The sequence below is a fragment of the Mustela putorius genome, unplaced genomic scaffold (genome assembly GCF_011764305.1).
Source record: "Mustela putorius furo isolate JIRA1106 unplaced genomic scaffold, ASM1176430v1.1 tig00000129_pilon_pilon_pilon, whole genome shotgun sequence".
In the NCBI taxonomy this organism is placed as follows: domain Eukaryota; kingdom Metazoa; phylum Chordata; class Mammalia; order Carnivora; family Mustelidae; genus Mustela; species Mustela putorius.
The window spans coordinates 40,046,821-40,067,769 of NW_025421290.1; the positions used below are offsets into that span (position 1 = coordinate 40,046,821).

Sequence of the window (20,949 nt, forward strand, 5' to 3'; positions counted from 1 at the left end):
AAAGTCATAAACAAAAAAAGCAAAAAAAAAAAAAAAAGACAGGGAGCACCTGGCTGGCTCAGTCATTAAGCCTCTGCCTTTGGCTCATGTCATGATCCTGGGGTCCTGGGCTTGAGCCCCACATCAGGCTCCCTATTCTGCTAGAAGTCTGCTTCTCCCTCTCTCACTCACCCCGCTTGTGTTCCCTCTCTTGCTATTTCTCTGTCAAATAAATAAATAAAACATTAAAAAAAAAAAAAAGACAAAGGTATTCTGTATTACAGAAGTTGTCTAAAGAGGTATGACAATTCAACGCAATGTATGATTCTTGAATGAATCATAGAAAATAGGTATATTTAGTTAACAATACTATATTGGGGGAAAAAGAGCAATACTGTATCAGCCTTAAATTTAAATGTGATGATGGTTTTATGATCATATAGGAGAATGTCCTTGGTCTAAGGAGACACGAGAAGTACTCAGAGATGGAAATGTCATGTCACAACTTACTCTCCAATTACTGAGGAAAAAAAGTTTGTGTGTGTGTGCGTGCGTGCGTGTGTGTGTGTGGGTATGTGTGTGTAGAAAGCATGTGGCAAAAATGTGTTATAAGAATGTTCATTGTAGGGCGCCTGGGTGGCTCAGTGGTTTAAGCCGCTGCCTTCGGCTCAGGTCATGATCTCAGGGTCCTGGGTTCGAGTCCCGCATCGGGCTCTCTGCTCAGCAGGGAGCCTGCTTCCCTCTCTCTCTGCCTGCCTCTCCATCTACTTGTGATTTCTCTCTGTCAAATAAATAAATAAAATCTTTAAAAAAAAAAAAAAAAAAAGAATGTTCATTGTAGGGGCGCCTGGGTGGCTCAGTGGATTAAATCCTCTGCCTTCGGCTTGGGTCATGATCCTAGGGTTCTGGGATCGAGCCCCACATCGGGCTCTCTGCTCAGCAGCAAGCCCGCTTCCCCCCTCTCATCTGCCTGCCTATTTGTGATCTCTCTCTCTGTCAAATAAATAAATAAATCTTAAAAAAAAAAAAAATTCATTTTATTATTCATTCAACTTTTTTGCAGAACTGAATTTTTTCAAAATAAATATCAGAATCCTCTTCCTGCTTTTCCATAAATTTGAAATCTGTAACAATAAAATTTAAAAGTGAGAAACCGTTTAACTTACAGCAAGGAGCTGTCTTATAAGCATGTCTGAGGCTTTCTCAGAAATGTTGCCAACAAAAACTGTAGTAGTGGGACCACAATTTTCATCATTTTCTTTAGCCTTTAAGCCTGGGTGATCCTTTCTTGCTCCCAAATGCTTTCCGACCATGGACACAGTGGGTACTAAAACCTAGAATGAAAAAAAGCAATAAAATTGGAACTGGCATTAAATTTCCTATCATGTTTAAAGTAACATGTTTTTAGTCTAAAAACAATTTTAAAGTACTAAATATATAGCACATTATTAAAAGTTCTACATATTTAATCTAAAGCTTCTATCATTTTTCATTAATGCAAATTTATTCATGACAAGTTTCACTATTAGATTACCTTTTTTTCTTTTTCTTTCTTTCTTTTTTTTTTTTGCAACAAGATTTGAGAGCACACACACACAAGAGGGGGAGTGACAAACAGAGAGGGAGAGAGAATCTCAAACAGACTCCCTCTGGAGCCCCAATGTGGAGCTAGCGACCCGTGAGATCCAACAACACTGAGATCATGATCTGAGTCAAAATCAAGTCAAATAAATAAATAAAATATTAAAAAAAAAAAAGATCAATATATCCAGGAGCTTCTTCACAACTTTACTCTGTACTAATATAAAAGCAAATTTCCAGGGTACCTGGCTGGCTCAGTCAGTTAAGTGTCTTTTTTTTTTTTCCTTATTTATTTATTTGACAGACAGAGATCAAAAGCAGGCAGAGAGGCAGGCAGAGAGAGAGGAGGAAGCAGGCTCCCTGCTGAGCAGAGAGCCCAATGAGGGGCTCGATCCCAGGAATCTGGGGTCATGACCTGAGCCGAAGGCAGAGGCTTAACCCACTGAGCCACCCAGGCGCCCCATAGGTGTCTGACTTTGATTTCAGCTCAGGTCGTGACTTCAGGGTCCTGGGATACAGCCCGCATCAGGCTCCGCGATGAGCAGTCAGTCTACTTCTCCCCGCCCCCATCTCCTTCTGCCCCTCCCCCACTTGTGCTTGCTCTAAAATAAATAAACCTCCCCAAATTTTTTTAAGTAAGCACAAATTTTAATTATCCCCACTAATCCTCTGACAGAGCATCTGAATACTCATAGTACTCTCCAACACTTAAATTTATTTTTATCCGTTAATTACATTTTTATTTTCCCTTTATAACTTTCAACTTCCCAGAGGAAGGAATAATCCTACTCATTTTTTTTTTAATATTTTATTTATGTATTTGACAGACAGAGATCACAAGGAGGCAGAAAGAGAGGGAGAAGCAGGCTCCCTGCCGAGCAGAGAGCCTGATGCGGGGCTCGATCTCAGGACCCTTGAGATCATGACCTGAGCAGAAGGCAGAGGCTTAACCCACTGAGCCACCCAGGCGCCCCAATCCTACTCATTTTTGTATCTGGAACTGAATTTAGCAAAACATGAACAGTAGGCACTGAATAAATAACGGTTAACTGAGGGAGCTCTTCCAAACCCCAAGTTCCACCTTTTCCTATACTGAAATGCAAGAGAGTAAGAGTACCTGCCATGTAGAGGTTTCCCAAAATGGCCAAACAGTGGGTATCCAATGCAAGAAAAATTGGACTTCCCCTTGGTCTGCAGAACCATATCTACTCAGTGGTCTGCCTCACAGCAGATTCCTGTTTGCCAGTGTTACCATCTCCTTTTTAAAAGTAACACTCCCTTTCCTCCCTTTTCAAAACCCACTGATAGAAAAACAATTAAAGTAATGATATCCACAGGCCGCCCCCCCATGGTGGAATTCCAGAAGTTTGATACTCTACCACTTAACTCAAAGAAAAATCCTGGTTAAACAATAGTCAAGAGGGTTATTATTCATTCATGTGTTACAGCTTAAAGTATACAAAAGCTTTGATGAATGTAAAGAATTAAGACTTAAGAAGACTGAATAATAGGGACACCTGGGTGGCTCAATTAGGAAGCTGCACATCGGGCTCCTTGCTCATCACAGAGCCTACTTCTCCCTCTGCCTGCTTTCCCCCACCCCATTAAAATCTTTAAAAAAAAAAAAAAGAAAAAAAGAGAGACTGAATAATAAAACACTTCAGCAGAGTAAAGACTTCAAGAAAACTTTACAAAGCTTAAAGATATCATACCAGAGGACAGAAAAAAAATAGTTTGGAAGGGGCTAAAAATTTAGGTAGACGAGAGAAAAGAATGGAATACATTCAACACAAATTTCACTTCAAAATTTAAGTTTCTATAAGGATCATTTCTAGTTTTTTCTTTTTTTTATTTATGAGATTAAACGTGCCTTGATCATTCTATCTCCCAGGACCAAGACAAGAATAGGGAATGATAAAAGACCCAATGAACTAAATCTAATATAACAAGTATAAGAAGAGTCTAGAGAATCTAAGGTAAATCATAAACTGTTTAGGGACCTTATTTTATTTTTTTTAAGGACCCTATTTTAAAGGCAATTGCATAATATGCATAGCTGAGTGAAAATGATACTCAAGTAGTACGATATACATGCTCTCCCTATTATTCTTCTAAATACTAAAAATAATGTATTAGGTTTTTTTTTTGTTTGTTTTGTTTTGTTTTTAAAGCTTTAAATGCACTAAACATGCGGCACATGGGTGGCTTAAGCCTTAAGCATCTGCCTTCAGCTCAGGTCATGATCCCAGGGTCCTGGGACTGGACCCCACATCAGGCTCCTTGCTTGGCGGGAAGCCCGCTCCTCCCTCTCCCACTCCCCCTGCTTCTGTTCCCTCTCTTGCTGTGTCTCTGTCAAATAAATAAATAAAGGGCACCTGGGTGGCTCAGTGGGTTAAGCCGCTGCCTTCAGCTCAGGTCATGATCTCAGGGTCCTGGGATCGAGTCCCACATGGGCCTCTCTGCTCACCAGGGAGCCTGCTTCCCTCTCTCTCTCTCTGCCTGCCTCCCCATCTACTTGTGATTTCTCTCTGTCAAGTAAATAAATAAAATCTTTATAATAAATAAATAAATAAAATCTTTAAATAAATAAATAAATAAATGTAGTAGCACTACGGTATCTCCTTCTTCCTTAAAATTATACTTACAGTTGGAGCAGGAGCCATAATGCTCATTGGTACAGGAATCATTGGGGTCCCTAAGAAAAAAGCACATTAAATCTTATGAATATAAGTAAATATGACTATATTCTATATTACATGGTACATAAATAGGTATCCTCACTCACAGTTAATTTAAGTAGAAACATATGACTAATGAAAATTAGATTATTGATGAATGCCCTATTTCAAAAGCAATGTGGTACAGGTACAAAAAACTATTCTAAAAGCAAGAAGACTACCACTACAGCATACTTCTGTCTCAGGAGTTTAAAAATCTGGACAGATACTGATTCCTGTTCATCTGATTCAGTACATCCTGAAAACCAGTAATTTATGCAAATACAGATTCACTAATGAGAAAACACTATTAATGAATCCTTTAAAAGTTAAAAAAAAAGTATCCAATGAGAAATTAATCTAGAAACCTTAAAAGAATCTTGTTATTGCTGTTTCTTTAATAAAAACAAAAATCAGGGTGCCTGGGTGACTCAGCTGGTTAAGCAATTGCCTTCAGCTCAAGTTATGATCCTGGACTCCTGGGATCAAGTCCCTCATCAGGGTCCCTGCTCAGCATGGGATCTGCTTCTCCCTCTGACACTCTTCCCTCTCATGCTCTCGCTCTCAAATAAATAAAATCTTTTTAAAAAAATTTTAAAATTTGGGACGCCTGGGTGGCTCAGTTGGTTAAGCAGCTGCCTTCGGCTCGGGTCCTGATCCTAGCGTCCTGGGATCGAGTCCCACGTCGGGCTCCTTGCTTGGCGGGGAGCCTGCTTCTCCCTCTGCCTCTGCCTGCCATTCTATCTGCCTGTGCTCGCTCTCCCCCCACCATGATAAATAAATAAAATCTTTAATAAAAAAAAAAAATTTAAAATTCAAAAAAAAATTTTTTTAATGCAAAAAATATGACCAGTAATCTCAGTGTCAAAGAAAATCTGTAAGACAATCATCGTTGGATGCACTGAGGGTTTTAAGAGGTGTCAATGGGGGACACCTGGGTGACTCAATCGGTAAATGGCTGCCTTCAGCTCAGGTCGTGGTCCTGGAATCCAGCCCCACATAGGGATCCTTGCTCATCGAGGAGCCTGCTTCTCTCTGCTTCTGCCTGCCACTCTACCTGCTTCTGCTCTCTCTCCAACAAAGAAATAAATATTTAAAATAAAACAAAAATAGAGGGGTCAATGGGTTAGTAATATCTACATTTTTGTTTTCAACTACACTGTTTACCAACCAGGGTCCACTGTATTGAGTGTTCTTGTGTATATAACTAACAAAATCATCTTGCCATCTGAGCACTAAGAAGAACGCAATAAGGGCAAAAATCAGTGAAAGATTTGTCTAACTTTTCTAATATAAATTTTAAAATGCTTTCTTAAAAGTATATCTCAAGAAGTTCTGAAATTTCTCTTCAGTTCAAATTTAACATCAATTTAAGAGAATTCTCCAGCTAAGACTGATAATAAATTCTTAAACATTTAACATTATCCATTTATTTTCCAATAAAACTTTAATTAACTTGGGCGCCTGGGTGGCTCAGTGGGTTAAAGCCTCTGCCTTCCACTCAGGTCATGATCTCAGGCTCAGGGTCCAGGGATCCTGCCCCGCATCGGGCTCTCTGCTTCCCTTCCTCTCTCTCTGCCTGCCTGCCTGCCTATTTGTGATCTCTGTCTGTCAAATAAAGAAAATCTTATAAAAACACAAATTCAAAAGCCTTCAAAATCTTTTCTATAAAACCAACCAATCAGGAAGGAACTTAAGGCACTGCTTTTTCACGGTCACCTTTCCTGATTCTGAATAAGTGATTAAGTTCATTCCCAATCCCTTAAATTTCTTCACAAAGAAATAAAAAGTAAACTATTCTTCCCTATGAAACCATAACATAAGGGTTCTGTTTAAAAAAAAAAAAAGTATCATGGTTACCAGCTAAGGGCCCATAGATCTTCTTACGAGACTAAAAATCTATGAACAAAATCAGGGTATATGAACTGCCCCAAAATTGTTGCCTAAATGAAAATGGCTCTGGACACTATTGTTCCTATGTTACTAATCTGTTAGATGGTTGACAGCTTTATTCAGTTTCTTGTTAACATTATTCTCTCAATCACCCTATTCACCAGAAATTCCTTTATATAGTACATTACAGTAAAGCTAAATTACGACTAAAATTCAGCAACTGATCCACGAAATACGAAACTGGTTTTAATTTAAAATTTTATCTTTTATTTTATTTAAATTTAAATACATTAAATAATTTAAATACATTAAATAAATTAAATAATTTAAATATTTCAACCTATACTCCTGGTAGCAGGTGGAAACAAATACACATCCATAATTACCAAAGATATACAACGAGTTGCTACAAGCATAAATGTCTTAAAAATTTGTACAAATATTGCATTCTATTCCATATATATGTGTAAGTATTTGTTCCAACTTTTAAAAGTATGATTTACCCCCGAATTCCTGAAGTGTTAAATAATACTCCAGAAACACTGCCATGTTTATCTTGTGGCTTTCCGCACCTACTCCAACACTGCCATACACTTGACCTAGGAGTAGGAGGGCCCCAAAGCTGAGCCTCTAGAATATATGTGTTATGAATTAATAATCCATCTTAAGAGTCAACTTCAAAGTACTGTTGATTTCTCAAGAATCAAGCTCTTTAGAAAAACACTGTAATTTCAAATAGATCATCCAAAGGTTAAAAATAAGTCTCTGATGTACAGCTTTCCCCAAAGTATTTCTGGATGATTTACAGGAGCATTAACTGATTTCAGCCTGAATTACACAGGTTCTACATGGGGGAGGAGCTTAACATACAAATTAAGAACAGCTCTTAAATGTGGTCTTTTGGAAGGGAAATTGATTTTGTATCAAATGTTTTCAGTCCCACTAAAATATAAAAATATCTAACTACCACCCATAAACCTAAGGAAAAACCCTTGTTCTCCTAAGCCAAGCAATGTTAATTATGTACCTTAAGATAATGGTTCTCAAATGTGGGTCCTCTGAGCTATGCTTAAATAGATCTTTAGGAATCCCCTGTTAAAAACTGTTAACTTCTAAAAATAAAAATTCCTGGGATGCCTGGGTGGCTCAGTCGGTTAAGCTAATGCCTTTGGTTCAGGTCATGATCCCAGCGTCCTGGGATGGAGTCCGGCATCGGGCTCCTTGCTCAGCAGGGAGTCTGCTTCTCTCTCTACCCCTCCCCACCGCTCATGATCTCTCTCCCACCTAAATTAAATAAAATCTTAAAAAAAAAAAAAATTCCTGGGCTCCAATATCTGAGGATCTGAATCTGTGAATGGGAGTGGAACCTAAATTTTTTTTTTCCTGAGAGTTCGGGAGAGAGGAATTTTTTATATGGTAATTTGGAAAACTCTCCAAGATGTATTGTCAAGCATAAAAAAGCAAGAGGCAGGGCACCTGGGTGGCTCAGTCAGTTAAGTGTCTAGCTTCAGCTCTGGTCATGATCCCAGGGTCCTGGGATTGAGCCCCACATCGAGCTCCCTGCTCAGTGGGAAGTCTGCTTCTCTCTCTACCCCTCCCCACTGCTCATGATCTCTCTCCCACATAAATTAAATAAAATCTTAAAAAAAAAAAAAAAAGCAAGAAGCAAATAGTGTGTGTGTGTAACATGTGTGTATAGATAGATAAATAAATGGATAGATATATACACATAGATAGATGCTGCTATACATCTGCATTAAAAGAAAATTGGGGGTTCCTGGGTAGCACAGTCCTTAAGCATCTGCCTTCAGCTCAGGTCATGATCCCAGAGTCCCGGACTTGAGCCTCACATTGGGCTCCCTACTCTGCCGGACGTCTGCTTCTCCCTCCCCACTCCTCCTTTCTCGCTGTATCGTCAAATAAATAAACTTTTTTTTTTTTTAATATTTTCTTTATTTATTTGACAGAGATCACAAGTAGGCAGAGAGGCAAGCAGAGAGAGAGGAAGGGAAGCAGGCTCCCTGCTGAGCAGATAGGCAGATGTGGGGCTCGATCCCAGGACCCTGGGATCATGACCTGAGCCGAAGGTAGAGGTTTTAACCTACTGAGCCACCCAGGCGCCCCTAAATAAATAAAATCTTGGAAAGAAAAAAAGTAAAACAGTGGATGAAAGTGTACTTAGGGGCAGCCTGGGTGGCTCAGTAAGTTAAGCATCCAACTCTTAATTTCAGCTCAGGTTGTGATCTGAGGGTCATATAATCAAGCGCTGTGTGAGATTCTGCACTGGGTGTGGAACCTACTTAGGATTCTCTCTCCCTCTGCCCCTCCCTCCCGGCTCACCTGCTCACATTCGTGCATGCTCTCCATCTTTCTTTATGAGGGAGACAAAAAACACACACACACATACTTACAGCAGCTTGTAATGTACATTAAAAACTATCTGAAAGGATAAAGAAACCAACCTGTTTTGTTTCCCTCCTTTGTAAGGGAATAGTAACAATGGTTATGTGGAAATATGAGCAAAATCTTTCACTGTATACCTTTTTAACTACTGAATCATACAAATTAGTATGTATTTATTGGAATACGCATTTCCTTTTTAAATAAAGGTCTTTTTGAAAAATCTTCACAGATGAATTTGATACTCAGCCAGATATGAAAAGTACTGTCACAGGAAAATAAGGTATCACATTTACAGAAGTGTGCCAACATCTTTACTCTGAAACACAGTCACGTACATACCATTTTCCTAAAGTTACCAGTATAATGACAAAAGTACAGTTAAAAATAACAGTATCCACAAACTTACCTGGAGGTACAGGTGGAGGAAAACCAGGAAACTGTGGGGGTGGGATCCCTGGTGGAAGCGCTGGGATTCCCATAGGAGGGCGATTCAAATGAGGGGGGAAAGACATTCTTACTGCAGCAGTCTAAAGAAAAAAATCATGACAAATCATTTTATTTGAAAACTTTGCAATTTGATATGCCTGGTTTGTTGGCCTTCATTTTTAGAGTATCTGCAAAATTCTAAAGTTTTCTTACCCAGAGGAGTTGGCAAAGACCCTCTTTTCTCTGTCTGTCCATTGAGAATTTTTTAAAACTTAGATCTTTTCTAAAATAAGTTCCCAAAATGTACACGATCTAAATTCAGGATAGACTCCTACAATCATATGGGAATACATATAAAGGAAGAAAAAAATTTTGAGGTTCAGTTAATATCCAAAAACTAAATACCAAACATCAATGATTTTTTTTTTTTAAACCAAACTCAGAATCCAGGAAAATTATCTAACAGTTTTTTGCTTTAAATGTTCTGAGGCATTCATTTTTGTTACATACATCAGCACCTTGAAAATTAAATGTACAAAGTTACACAGTATCTGTTGATTCAGTGTTGGCCAGTTCCTCAAGGACAAATGAATGTCTCAGTGAACTATAAACCTGAGAGAGAAGAAACCTCCTGAAAGAAGGTCACATACTAATCTGTACTAACCACTCAGATATAGAGAGAACATACAAATTGTGACAGTAAGAAAAATGTCCTAGTTTGTGGTAAACTTAAAAGCAAACCTCTTAACCATTCTTGAATGATATTCAATGAATGAATGGAATTCAAGAATCAGAAGCTAACTTTCTTTTTTAGAAGCTAATTTTTTTTAATACACGAATACAGTGAACTGTTTTATTTGGTTTGTGATATTACTACTCAAACTAAATTTAATTTTGTCCTTTAAACAAATATTTTAAGACTCCCTTACCACCAAATTTTATAGTTTCATCTACATACTTGAGTGTCCAAAACTATTAGAAAAAGTAAAAAAAAAACTACATTAGGATGTCTTGGGAAGATTCCATGCACCAACTTTAAAAAGGAGCCAAAATAAGTGATCTCATACCAGTGATGGCACTAAATAGCAGTGATTTGATCAACAGGAGATATATCTGTCAGACACTAGGAAAAACTCCCCCCATACTCTTTGTAACTGAAGGAGTCTAGAGTTGTTTGAAGCTTTTAAAGAACATCTGTCTCTACTATTTTTTGTGTTTCATACATTGATTTACTCACCCTTCAGAAGAGAGAAGATAAAAAGTGCATGTCTTCCACTTCCTCGCCCCCTAATCCCAACAGTTTGGTATATATCGTTGTATTCTTCTAAATACCTTTCTATACACAAACTAATATATAATTATTTGTGTTTTTCTGCAAACAATATAATCATACTATATTGTTAGGTGCATTTCTCCCTCAATTATTATTAACATCTCTTCGTATCAGTTCATTAACTTCTATTCCAATCTTTATAATGCAGTAAATTACTATAATACAGGCATACAATAATTATTTATTCAATATGGATGGTTGATTCAACATTTTGCCTCTTATAATGCTAAACATTCTTGGACATATAAATCTATGCACTGTGCAAGAAATTCTATTGTACAGATTAGTACTACATGTATCTACACTTTACCTCCAAGTCGTCCTCCAAAGCTAGTGTACAAATCTGTATCCCCACCACCAATGTATGGGAATGCCCTTTGCTCAGATCCCCACCATTGCCAGAATCAATCAGTGTTTAAATTATAACAACCTAACAGGTTAAAAAAAAAAAAAAAAAATGCTCACTTCGATGAACATTTCCTTAATCACTACGGAGATTGAGTATCTTTTTACCTGTTTATTAGACATTTCTTTAAAATGGTCTTAGAAAAGCATGTCCTTCAGACTCAGAGCTGTTCTTCCTCAGTGTTCTTTTGACTTAATTAGTTAGGATAATACAATAGTCTGTAAAATCTAAACTTCAATTTCAGAAAACACAGTACACTTAAAATACAAAGAAAGCTTTACAAATAAAATAAATTCCTAGGATTTCATACACTTAGAAAATAAGCTATTGCAAATACTTTAAAATATTAAGTATCAGCATAAATTAAAAAGGAAAAATGCATAAATTAAAAAGGAAAAATGCAAATAATTAATGACTGTAGAAGTGTTGAATTTTTAAATAATCTTTTTATAAAACTTTTTGCCCAAAAACAAAAACAAATATTCTATATAAAAGGGGCAGGAGTGTATCTCCTTTTAACAGAGGGCTACTGTCCTACTTACAGAAACTCTTCTATTATCATTATAATACTCTATCTCAGCACTTTCTTAGGAGGGCAGTTGATATTAATACCTGTTGAATAAATAAATGAATGAATGAATCAGTAAACCAATTTATTAAGAAGCTCCCATGTGCCAATACTATGCTAGCAATGACCCAGTGCCTAGCCTCAAAATGTTTACAAAGATTGGAGCATGAATTCATCTCCAGAATCATTTATTGTCAAATATTAGCTGTAAGTATTATTTTTTAAGACCTATACTCTTGGTGTTTAAATTCTATTTCATGACTTTTAAATGTATAATTCATTCTGTACAAATTAACCAGATTATGTCTTAGTTTATGCCAATGTATCCATTCCACTCACTTCTAATTTTTGTGTTCTATGGCCCTTTCATTTAGCACCGTTCACAACTTGCTTATTCACAGGCGAGCTTCAAAAAGTGATGGTATTCTTAGTAAGATAATGGTCCCTCCGGTAGCCAGAAAACTACAATTCTGGTGATCACTGATAAATATTAATGTTCATTTTAAGCATCCTAAAATGAGAGTATCAATACTTTTTACAAAATGAACTTCTGTTTTCACATGTGAAAATGAGAATAAACTTTTATAACCAAAAGCAAAGTTTATCAGTTTTTATCTACGGTTGATAAACGGTAATACTCTCACTACAAATTATACAGAGATTCAAAGTTGGTAAGTACTTTGCAGAATAAAGTAGGGAAAAGACTAGGAACTACTACAATATGGTGGTCAGGCCTCACCAAGACAGTAGGCAAATTGAACAAAAAAGACTCCAAAGGGGCCTAGGCAGAAGCAAAGTGAACAGCAAATACAAAGAGCCTGAGGTGGGCATGGAGTGTTTATGGGAGGAAAGCAAGGCCAAGAGCTGGAACAGAGTACTTCTGAGGAACGTCAAAGATAAATGCCAACCAAGGATTACTTGGGGGAGGGGATTCAGAGACTACAGTACTTTGTAGGCCACTGAAAAGGTTTTGATTTTTACTATGAATGAGATGGAAAACATCTGAAAGACTTCTGACCTGACTCAGTTTAACAGTGTCACTGGCCACTGTGTTAAGACTGGAAAACAAGGGTAGAAGCAGGAGACCACTGCCAGTAACACAGTCCAGAGAGGGTGGCCTGAAATAGGTGGAAGTGGCTAAAGTGTTAGATCCTGGATGCAGTACTTTGAAGGTAGCCAACTGCTGCGGAGGGGTCATGTGTGAGGTTTAAGAAAAGAAATGCAAAGGTTATTCTATTAGCACTGAAATGACTTAAATAACTTTAAAAATACTTGTATTTTTTCACTTTGGAGTTGATTTCACTTTTAGAACGCTCAAAGCATTTTTACCCAGTAGGCATGAAACCTTTTGGCCCAAAGTAACAAAAACAAGCACCTATGATGCAAGTGCTCCTTATCTCTAGCGTGGCAGTGGTCATACAGGTTTATTATGCATTTGTCAAAATTAACTGAAATTACAATGGTTAAAATGGGTTCATTATATTGCATGCAAATTTTATCTCAATAAATCTAGTCTCCTCCATCTAAAAAAACTTAAAAAAAAAAAACCTTGCAAATAAGATTTATCTTTATCACTCAAAATATGCATGCATTCTGCATTTCTTCTTTACACTTTTAAAATCACTCTTTTTTTCCTACACTGCTTACTGCTTACAACCATTCCTCCATTGCAAATTTATCCCAACAGAAAACAAATTATTTCACCAGGAATAGATACAGTGGCTAACCCCATTACAACACTGTGCCAAATTTCAAATGGTAAGAGGTAAATGAACCAACAGATTCTCCTTAGTAAGTGAGTATGCAACTCATTCACTCACTCAACAAATATCTATCTCCAATTTTATGTCAGGTTCTATGTATTGGTTTTATTAGCTCTGAAAGAGCAAATTTAGGATATTATATAGTTACACAGCCAGCTCAGTGGCTCTACACTGAATATAAATGATCATGACTATAGAATGCATTGTACACTTGTTTACAGCCTGCAGGGTACAATGGCCTCACATACCTGCCCCAGCCTAAGCAAAACAAACCCTTCAAAACATCATTTCTCAAACTGAATTTCTACAGAAGTCAAGTCTTCAGGAAGTATTCCTAAGAAAAAGTGTTCCATGTCTCAAGAATGGAAAATGCTTGATCAACAAAAAATTTCTTCTGTAGGAAAACTTTTCAGAGATATGAAAATGAGTCAAGTCTCCAAAAAGGGAACTGATCTTTTTCTGAGATTTGCACTTAGCTGTTTTACCAATTTCAATGATTAAAAAGCAATACTACCTACAGAGAAAAATTAGTGATAGACTGGAGCTGAGGTGGGAACAAGGAGTGGCGTGCAACAAGGAAGAGAGGAATCCTTTTTGGGGTAACAGATGCACAACTCGAAACATTTACCAAAAAAAATCATCAAATTACATGTTACAAAGAGTGTATTTTGTGTGTTAACTACACCTTAATAAAGTTGCTTTAAAAGGGGGGGGGGCGCGCCTGGGTGGCTCAGTGGATTAAGCCTCTGCCTTCAGCTCAGGTCATGATCTCAGGGTCCTGGCATCAGCTCCCTGCTCAGCAGGGAGCCTGCTTCCCCACCCCACCTCTCTGCCTGCCTCTCCAGCCTACGTGTGATCTCTGTCAAACAAATAAATAAAATCATTTAAAAAAAAGAAAAGAAAAGCAATACCAACTCAGGGCAATTTCAGGCTAAATCCAATTAAGACTTGTAGATCAGACAATATTGAATCAGTATTAATTTCCTAATTTTGTTCACTCTACTGTTGTTAAAAATGAAAATGTCTTTATTCTAGGAAATATACCTGAAGTGTTTAAGGACTAAGGGACACCTCATCTGCAGCTTACTGGTAAAACACTTCAGAAGAAAACTATGAAGAAAAAGGAGAGGATAAAGCAAATCTGTGAAATGTTATCATTTGGGGAATCTGGGTAAAAGGTATTTGAGAATTCTTTCTACTGTTCTTGAAACTTTTTTGAAGTCTGAAATCATACTAGGTTTTAAAAAGTAGTATCAACAATTCTGGTGGTGAAAATACTGTTCTTTTCTGGAGTTTTAAAACTCAAAAAAAGGGTCAGAAAAAAGCTATTCAAAAACGTTAAGGGGGACTCAATCGAAACTTTTAGGAATGGCAGTGGTAGTTGTCAGAAAAGACTATCAAAATTAAAATACACAGAATGTTTTTGTAAGATACTGAATGACTCAATGACTACTTTTGCTTCCAAAGCTACAAAATAGTCAATATAATTTTTCTTTAAACCATACGTAAATGAGAGAACTATATAGCTAATCTGTGATCCAAAAAGTTACTTGAAAATTCTAAACTTGTAATAGGTCTGAAATTGTTACCAATGTTAGAATGAACTCATCCTATTTTAAAAACATATTTAAGGGGCACCTGGGTGGCTCAGTGGGTTAAAGCCTCTGCCTTCCGCTCAGGTCATGATCCCAGGATCCTGGGATCAAGCTCCACATCCGGCTCTCTGCTCAGCAGGGAACCTACTTCCCTTCCTCTCTCTCTGCCTGCCTCTCTGCCTACTTGTGATCTGTCTGTCAAACAAATAAATAAAATCTTTAAAATATATATATACATATATATATACACACACATATATATTTAAAAGCCTTACCACAGTGGAATAAAAAGATACTAAACCATAAAATAAAAACACTTAACTCAAACTATTATTAATATAAAGTGCCTCTTTTTTAACATTGGAAAAATAAAAACACTTTCTTCCTAGAAGTAGTTTGGAACCATACCTAAATAAATAAATAAGGGGAAAACTACTCTGGGGATCCCAAATGGAAATCTGGTAACCCCGAGGAGATGATTTTTTTTTTTTTTTAAAGTAGGCTCCACCAAGGGTGGAAAACAAGTTGAACTCACAACCCTGTGATCAAGACCTGAGCTGAGATCAAGAACTGGATGGCTCAGGGAACCTGAGTGGCTCAGTCGGATAAGCATCTGGCTTTTGATTTGGCTCAGGTCCTGATCTCAGGTCTTGAGACTCGGCCCCGAGGCGGGTTCCCTGCTCAGCAGAAGTCTCCCCCAAGGAGTCTGCTTGAGAGTTTCTCTCTCTCATAAATAAATAAATCTTAAAAAAAAAAATAAAAAAAAGAGTTGGGACACAACTGACTGAGCCACCCAGGTGCCCCAAAAAGAGCAATTACTTAATGAAAATATTACCTAACATTTCAATTTATTTGTTTACAAAAGCCTTCGACATATGTTATCCCACGGAATCTCCCAAATTACTTGGCACAGATACATTATTCATTTACAGATGAAGATGCTACCCTGCCCAACGGAAAACAGTAAGTGGGCGGGGACTCCAAAGTCCCCACTATCCTGAAATTACCCATCCAAAGGCTGTTTTCACTGTATCACAATGCCTCTCTCCAGTAACAACATACCAAGAAGAAACTTCTCATTAAGGGTTAACTTTGATTTTACTTATAAAAACTTATTCAGAATACAGCAGAAGAAATGTTAAGAGTCCCCGCTTAGGCTCTTAAATAACAGTATCAGTTAACTTGGACTGAACACTATGTTACTTAGCCATTGCTCTAAGGATTTGGGGTATGTTTTTCTCAGTCCCCAAACACAATAACCGATGAAGCGGATACTACTCTAATCCTCAATTTACAGATGAAGAAAACCAAGACTTTAAGAAAAGTTAAGTTAATTAGAACTGCATACTATCTGTTTGAATCATGAGGAAGCAATGACCAACTGGATGCCTTTCAAGGCCTCTGAAGGTTTTTGGATATCCTCTAAAAATCAGAGTCCCCGAAACAACAAAAAAATTGTCTACTGCCAACTACCTAATTCAGGATACTTCATACTACAGCAGTCCGGGACTAGATTAGTCCAATCTCTACCCTCCTGTCGGTCGGCTCCACTCTGCCCGGTACCAAAATGGCTCTTCCATGGCCATGGAAGATCCACATTACATAACTTCCAAAATAATCTTCATATTCCGAGATCTACTTCGAAAAACGTATTTAAAAAGTACGGAAGACCACAGAAGAGTAAGAAACAAGGAACACCTTTTAATGTGGCACTTGGTCACAGCCTGGAATGAATGGGGAATATAGTTCACTATATTAAAGCTGGAGGAGGAAGGGGGCAGGACCACCATCCTCATGACAATCTCGAGAGAGCCGGGGGGCTGCTAAAAAAGGTGGGCATTAGGGGAATTCGGGTTGGGGGAGTGAGGGAGTCCACTCGGTGGCGGGCTCTGGATGACGGAAGAGGAGAGGAAAGGAATCCGTTGGTGACCCGGCACCTCGCTAAAAAGGGTGGGTGCTCGAGGGCTCGTAAGCAGAGCCTGGGGCAAGAGTGTCCTAGGCCCGGAAAATCTACAGGAGGGCTCCGCAAGCTCGGGTTAGAAAGGGGCCTCAGAGAAGGGCTCCGAAGGGGCCGACGGATCATTTTGTGGCAAACGTGGAGCCCCGAATGGGCCAAGGCGATTCACTCTGGGGCGGACCGTGGAGGGGAAAAGGAAAAGTGGGCGACAATGCAAGGAGGAAAGCTCTGGCAGTAGGTCCGGCCTCCACCGGCTCCAGATGGGCCCACTGGTTTTCCAGGCCTTAGAGAAGTGAAGAAACCCAAGCCTCGTGCCCGTCCCCTCCCCCACCCCAACCCCCCCTTTACCCCCCAAATTCCACCCCGGCCCTTTCGCAGCCTCCCCGGCTTCCCCTCCTCCCGCAACCGAGGTACCCGGTTTCCCGGTTCCCACACGCGTCCAGAGGCGTGAACTCACCCGCCGCTGAGGAAACGGTGCGGTCTTCGCGGTGTTCCGGGCTCCAGGTTACCAGCGGGCTCCACCGGTTCGAGGTCTCTGCGCGCCGCTCGCCGGGAGTCTGGTTCCGAAGCTCCTACTCGCACAGGCCGCAAACACCGCCGCGCTGCGCGGGGAGCTTCTGGAGGTCTTCCTCTTGCCCGGCGTGCACTGCGGCCGGGGAGAGTGAAGAGGCGGATCATAGAGAAGAACGCGTATAGATAGTCCTCTCTTTTGGCTCTGAATCACCACGCAGCGGCGCATAACCATAGAGAAGGAGCGCCTCGTGGGGACTAGAAAGGCTCGAGCTGTAAATTACGACCCACCCTGCCATTTTTGATTGGAGCTGATTAAATCTTATGACTGCGAGACGCCATCTTGAGGTCAAGGTTCTGCTGCGCACGGCGCAAAGGCTGTTAGAAATGTCTTACCTTTTGTAGTGTGGGTCTCGGGGTTTACAGCCTTCCTCTGTGGCTCGCTGAGGGTCGGCGTCCTGCAGACCCGGCCTTACCCAACACCGCAGCGGAAACGGCGAGTGCTGACCTTTCCCTGGAAAACAGCTACCCTTGATACCAAGAACTAACCGGCAAAGGGCGTGGTAGTTTCCAGTGCACGCGCCCACCCCTTGTGCGCGCTGGTAGGGCCCAAGAGGTGGCTGAGGATGCTTGAAATACCTAAAACGGCCTTAAAAACGTCTCATATAACTTTCATTCTGTAATGTAAAGGTGCCGAAAAGGTCACTTACTAGATGAACGGAAATAAAACGAGATTAATGGAAATAAACTAATCACAAATGGTTCTTCAATTTATGAACATTTAGGGGCATTATCTTTTCCCAGGCCTTTGTTTCCCAATTCTCGCTTCTTGAAAGGCTTATCACTTTTTCAATATAAATGTATTGTTTCCCGGTGCCTGGGTGGCTCAGTGGGTTGAAGCTTCTGCCTTCGGCTCAGGTCACCATTTCCGAGTCCTGAGATCGAGCCCCGCATCGGGCTCTCTGCTCAGCCAGGATCCTGCTTCCCTTCCCCTCTGCCTGCCTCTCTGCCTACTTGTGATCTCTGTCTGTCAAATAAATAAAATCTTTTTTTAAAAAAATAATAAAAATAAAATACTGTTTCCCTGAGTGCCTGGTGCTGAGCTAAGTGCTGGGAGTATGAAGGTAAATGCAAGTGAGATTTTACTGTTGTTTGGGAAGAGCTGCAAACAGCGCGGAGCAGATGACAAACACACCATCGTGTATAAAATTGAAACATACACCCTTTCCTTATCTGCTTTTCCTACCGAATTTTACTCTATAGCACTTATCACTACTTACTGTACTATGTACTTTTTTTATTTTTTAAAAGATTTTATTTATTTATTTGACAGAGATCACAAGTAGGCAGAGAGAGGAAGAGAAGCAGGCTCCCTGCTGAGCAAAAAAGGCCTATGCAGCACTTGATCTCAGGACCCTGAGATCATGACCTGAGCAGAAGGCAGAGGCTTTAACCGCTGAGCCACCCAGGCACCCCTTATGTATTTTTCTTATTCTATGGTTTGTCTTTCCCTACTCCACTAGAATGTAAATTTTTAGGGATTGTCGTTCTTGTTCACTGCCGTATGGTAGTGCCTAGGACAAGGTCTGGTACATAGCAAATGCTCAATAAATAATTGTTGAATTAAAGAAATCATTATATGTGAGTACCAACAGAACACAAAATGCTGTGGGAGAATAATGGGAAAGGCTCTAACATTACTATCATTTGTAAAATTTACATCCACCTGTATTTCTTATTAGGTTTCCTTACCATTAAGTAGGGCTAATAATAGCTATTCCCAAGAGCTATTGCAAGAATTAAATTAACTGGGTGCCTGGGTGGCTCAGTTGGTTAAGCGACTGCCTTCAGCTCAGGTCATGATCCCAGAGTCCTGGGATCGAGTCCCAGATCAAGTCCCGCATCGTGTCCCACATTGAGTCCCACATCAGGCTCCATGCTGCATGGGGAGTCTGCTCCCTCTGACCCTTTCCCCTCTCATGCTCTCTCTTACTGTCTCTCTCTCAAATAAATAAATAAATATCTTTAAAAAAAAAGATGTGATATATTAAAAAAATGAATTAACTAATGCATGTGAAAGTACTTTGTTCAGTAAAGTGCTAGTCAAATGCTAGTTACATTTTTCAAATCACCGATTATGAGGGCATCTAGATGGCTCAGTTGGTTATGCAGCTGCCTTCTGTTCAGGTCATGATCCCAGGGTCCTAGGGTTGAGCCCCCACATTGGACTCCCTGCTCAGTGGGGAGCCTGGTTCTCCCTCTGCCTCTGCCACTCCCCCTGCTTGTGTTCTCTCTCTTGCTCTCTGTCAAATAAATAAAATCTTTAGGGAAAAAAACAGATTGTGCCTATTTTTTACAACTACCAACATGAACACAGAAATCTTTTCAAATTACTCTGTATCCCTTTCCTTTTTAGAAACATTGTATAGAAATTCATGTATTACTTTTATAAAAACAACAACAACAACAAAAAGAGTTGTCTTAAGTTTGCTAGCTTTTTTTAGTAGGCATTTGTTGCTTACATTGACCCTGCGTCCATTCCCCTGCCTTTAGTAATGGTACTCCAAATTTCCTGAATGATCCTTCCACTACTCTAGATCTTTGTAGTTTGGGTGTAAACTCCTAACCCTAGCCAGACCCTTTAGAACACAGGGATAAAATTAGAATCTAATCAGAGCCTGGTAATTGAGTATTTATGTTGTACCAGGTACTATTTTAAGTATCTTATAAATATCAGCAACTTTTTTTTTTATTTTATTTATTTATCTGACAGACAGAGATCACAAGTAGGCAGAGAGGCAGAGAGAAAGGAGGAAGCAGGCTCCCTGCTGAGCAGAGAGCCCAATGTGGGGCTCAATCCTAGGTCCCTGGGATCATGACCTGAGCTGAAGGCAGAGGCTTTAACCCACCGAGCCACCCAGGCGCCCCAAATATCAGTAACTTTAAACCTCACAGCAACCAAAGTAGGAACAGTTGTGGTTTAGAAACTAAGGCTTAGAAAGGTTAAATAAGGGACACCTGGGTGGCTCAGTTGGTTAAGCATCTGCTTTCCTGCATCTGGGCTTACAGCTAGCGGGGAGTTCCCTCTGCCATTCCCCCTGCTTGTGCTCTCTCCCTGTGTCCAACAAATAAATAAAAATCTTAAATTAAAAAAAGAAGAAGAAGGGGCGCCTGGGTGGCTCAGTGGGTTGAGCCTCTGCCTTCGGCTCAGGTCATGATCTCAGGGTCCTGGGATCGAGCCCCGCATCGGGCTCTCTGCTCGTCGGGGAGCCTGCTTCCTCCTCTCTCTCTGCCTGCCTCTCTGACTGCCTCTCTGCCTGCTTGTCATCTCTGTCTGTCAAATAAATAAATAAAAATTAAAAAAAAAAAAAGAAGAAGAAGGTTGGATAAGTTGCCCAAAGTTATAAGAACAGTAAGTGTTGGAGCCAATCTAGTTCCTAATTCCATGGTCTCAACCATTACACTCTGCTGCTGCATCTAGCAAGAATAATGCTAAAAGAGGTTGAGGGAGGGGACTCTTATTCACTTAACTTAAAAATGGAAGGATTTAAACTTAGTAGTAGGGATAAGAATGAAACAACCACAGAAGAAACCTGAGCTAAGAGGTGAGAGATTTTTGACAATATCATTTGAGAACAGATTCAGTCATTCCTATTTATTTATTTATTTATTTATTTTTAAGATTTACAGGGGTGTCTGGGTGGCTCAGATGGTTAGACATCAGCTTTCAGCTCAGGTCCTGATTCCAGGACCCCGGGATGGAGCCCCTCATTGAGGGGCTCCCAGCTTGGCGGAAGCCTACTTCTCCTTCTTGCTCT

General features: G+C 39.6%; 1 protein-coding gene across 2 annotated transcripts in view; it reads right to left on the minus strand.

The window, feature by feature from the left end:
* The window catches only part of RBM25 (RNA binding motif protein 25), a 56,654-nt gene extending 39,387 nt beyond the window's left edge, over positions 1–17,267 (minus strand). Inside the window, exons 1-4 of one of the 2 annotated variants that reach the window (XM_045072753.1) lie at positions 17,079–17,267; positions 8,980–9,100; positions 4,206–4,255; positions 1,146–1,313 (exon numbers count right to left, since the gene is read on the minus strand). In XM_045072753.1, coding sequence (XP_044928688.1) covers positions 1,146–1,313; positions 4,206–4,255; positions 8,980–9,085 — 324 coding nt within the window. In that variant the 5' untranslated portion in view covers positions 9,086–9,100; positions 17,079–17,267. Of the gene's footprint in view, positions 1–1,145; positions 1,314–4,205; positions 4,256–8,979; positions 9,101–9,212; positions 9,331–17,078 lie in introns of those variants that run through there. The other variant, XM_045072746.1, reaches the window with a different exon arrangement.
* Between the last annotated feature and the right edge of the window lie 3,682 nt (positions 17,268–20,949).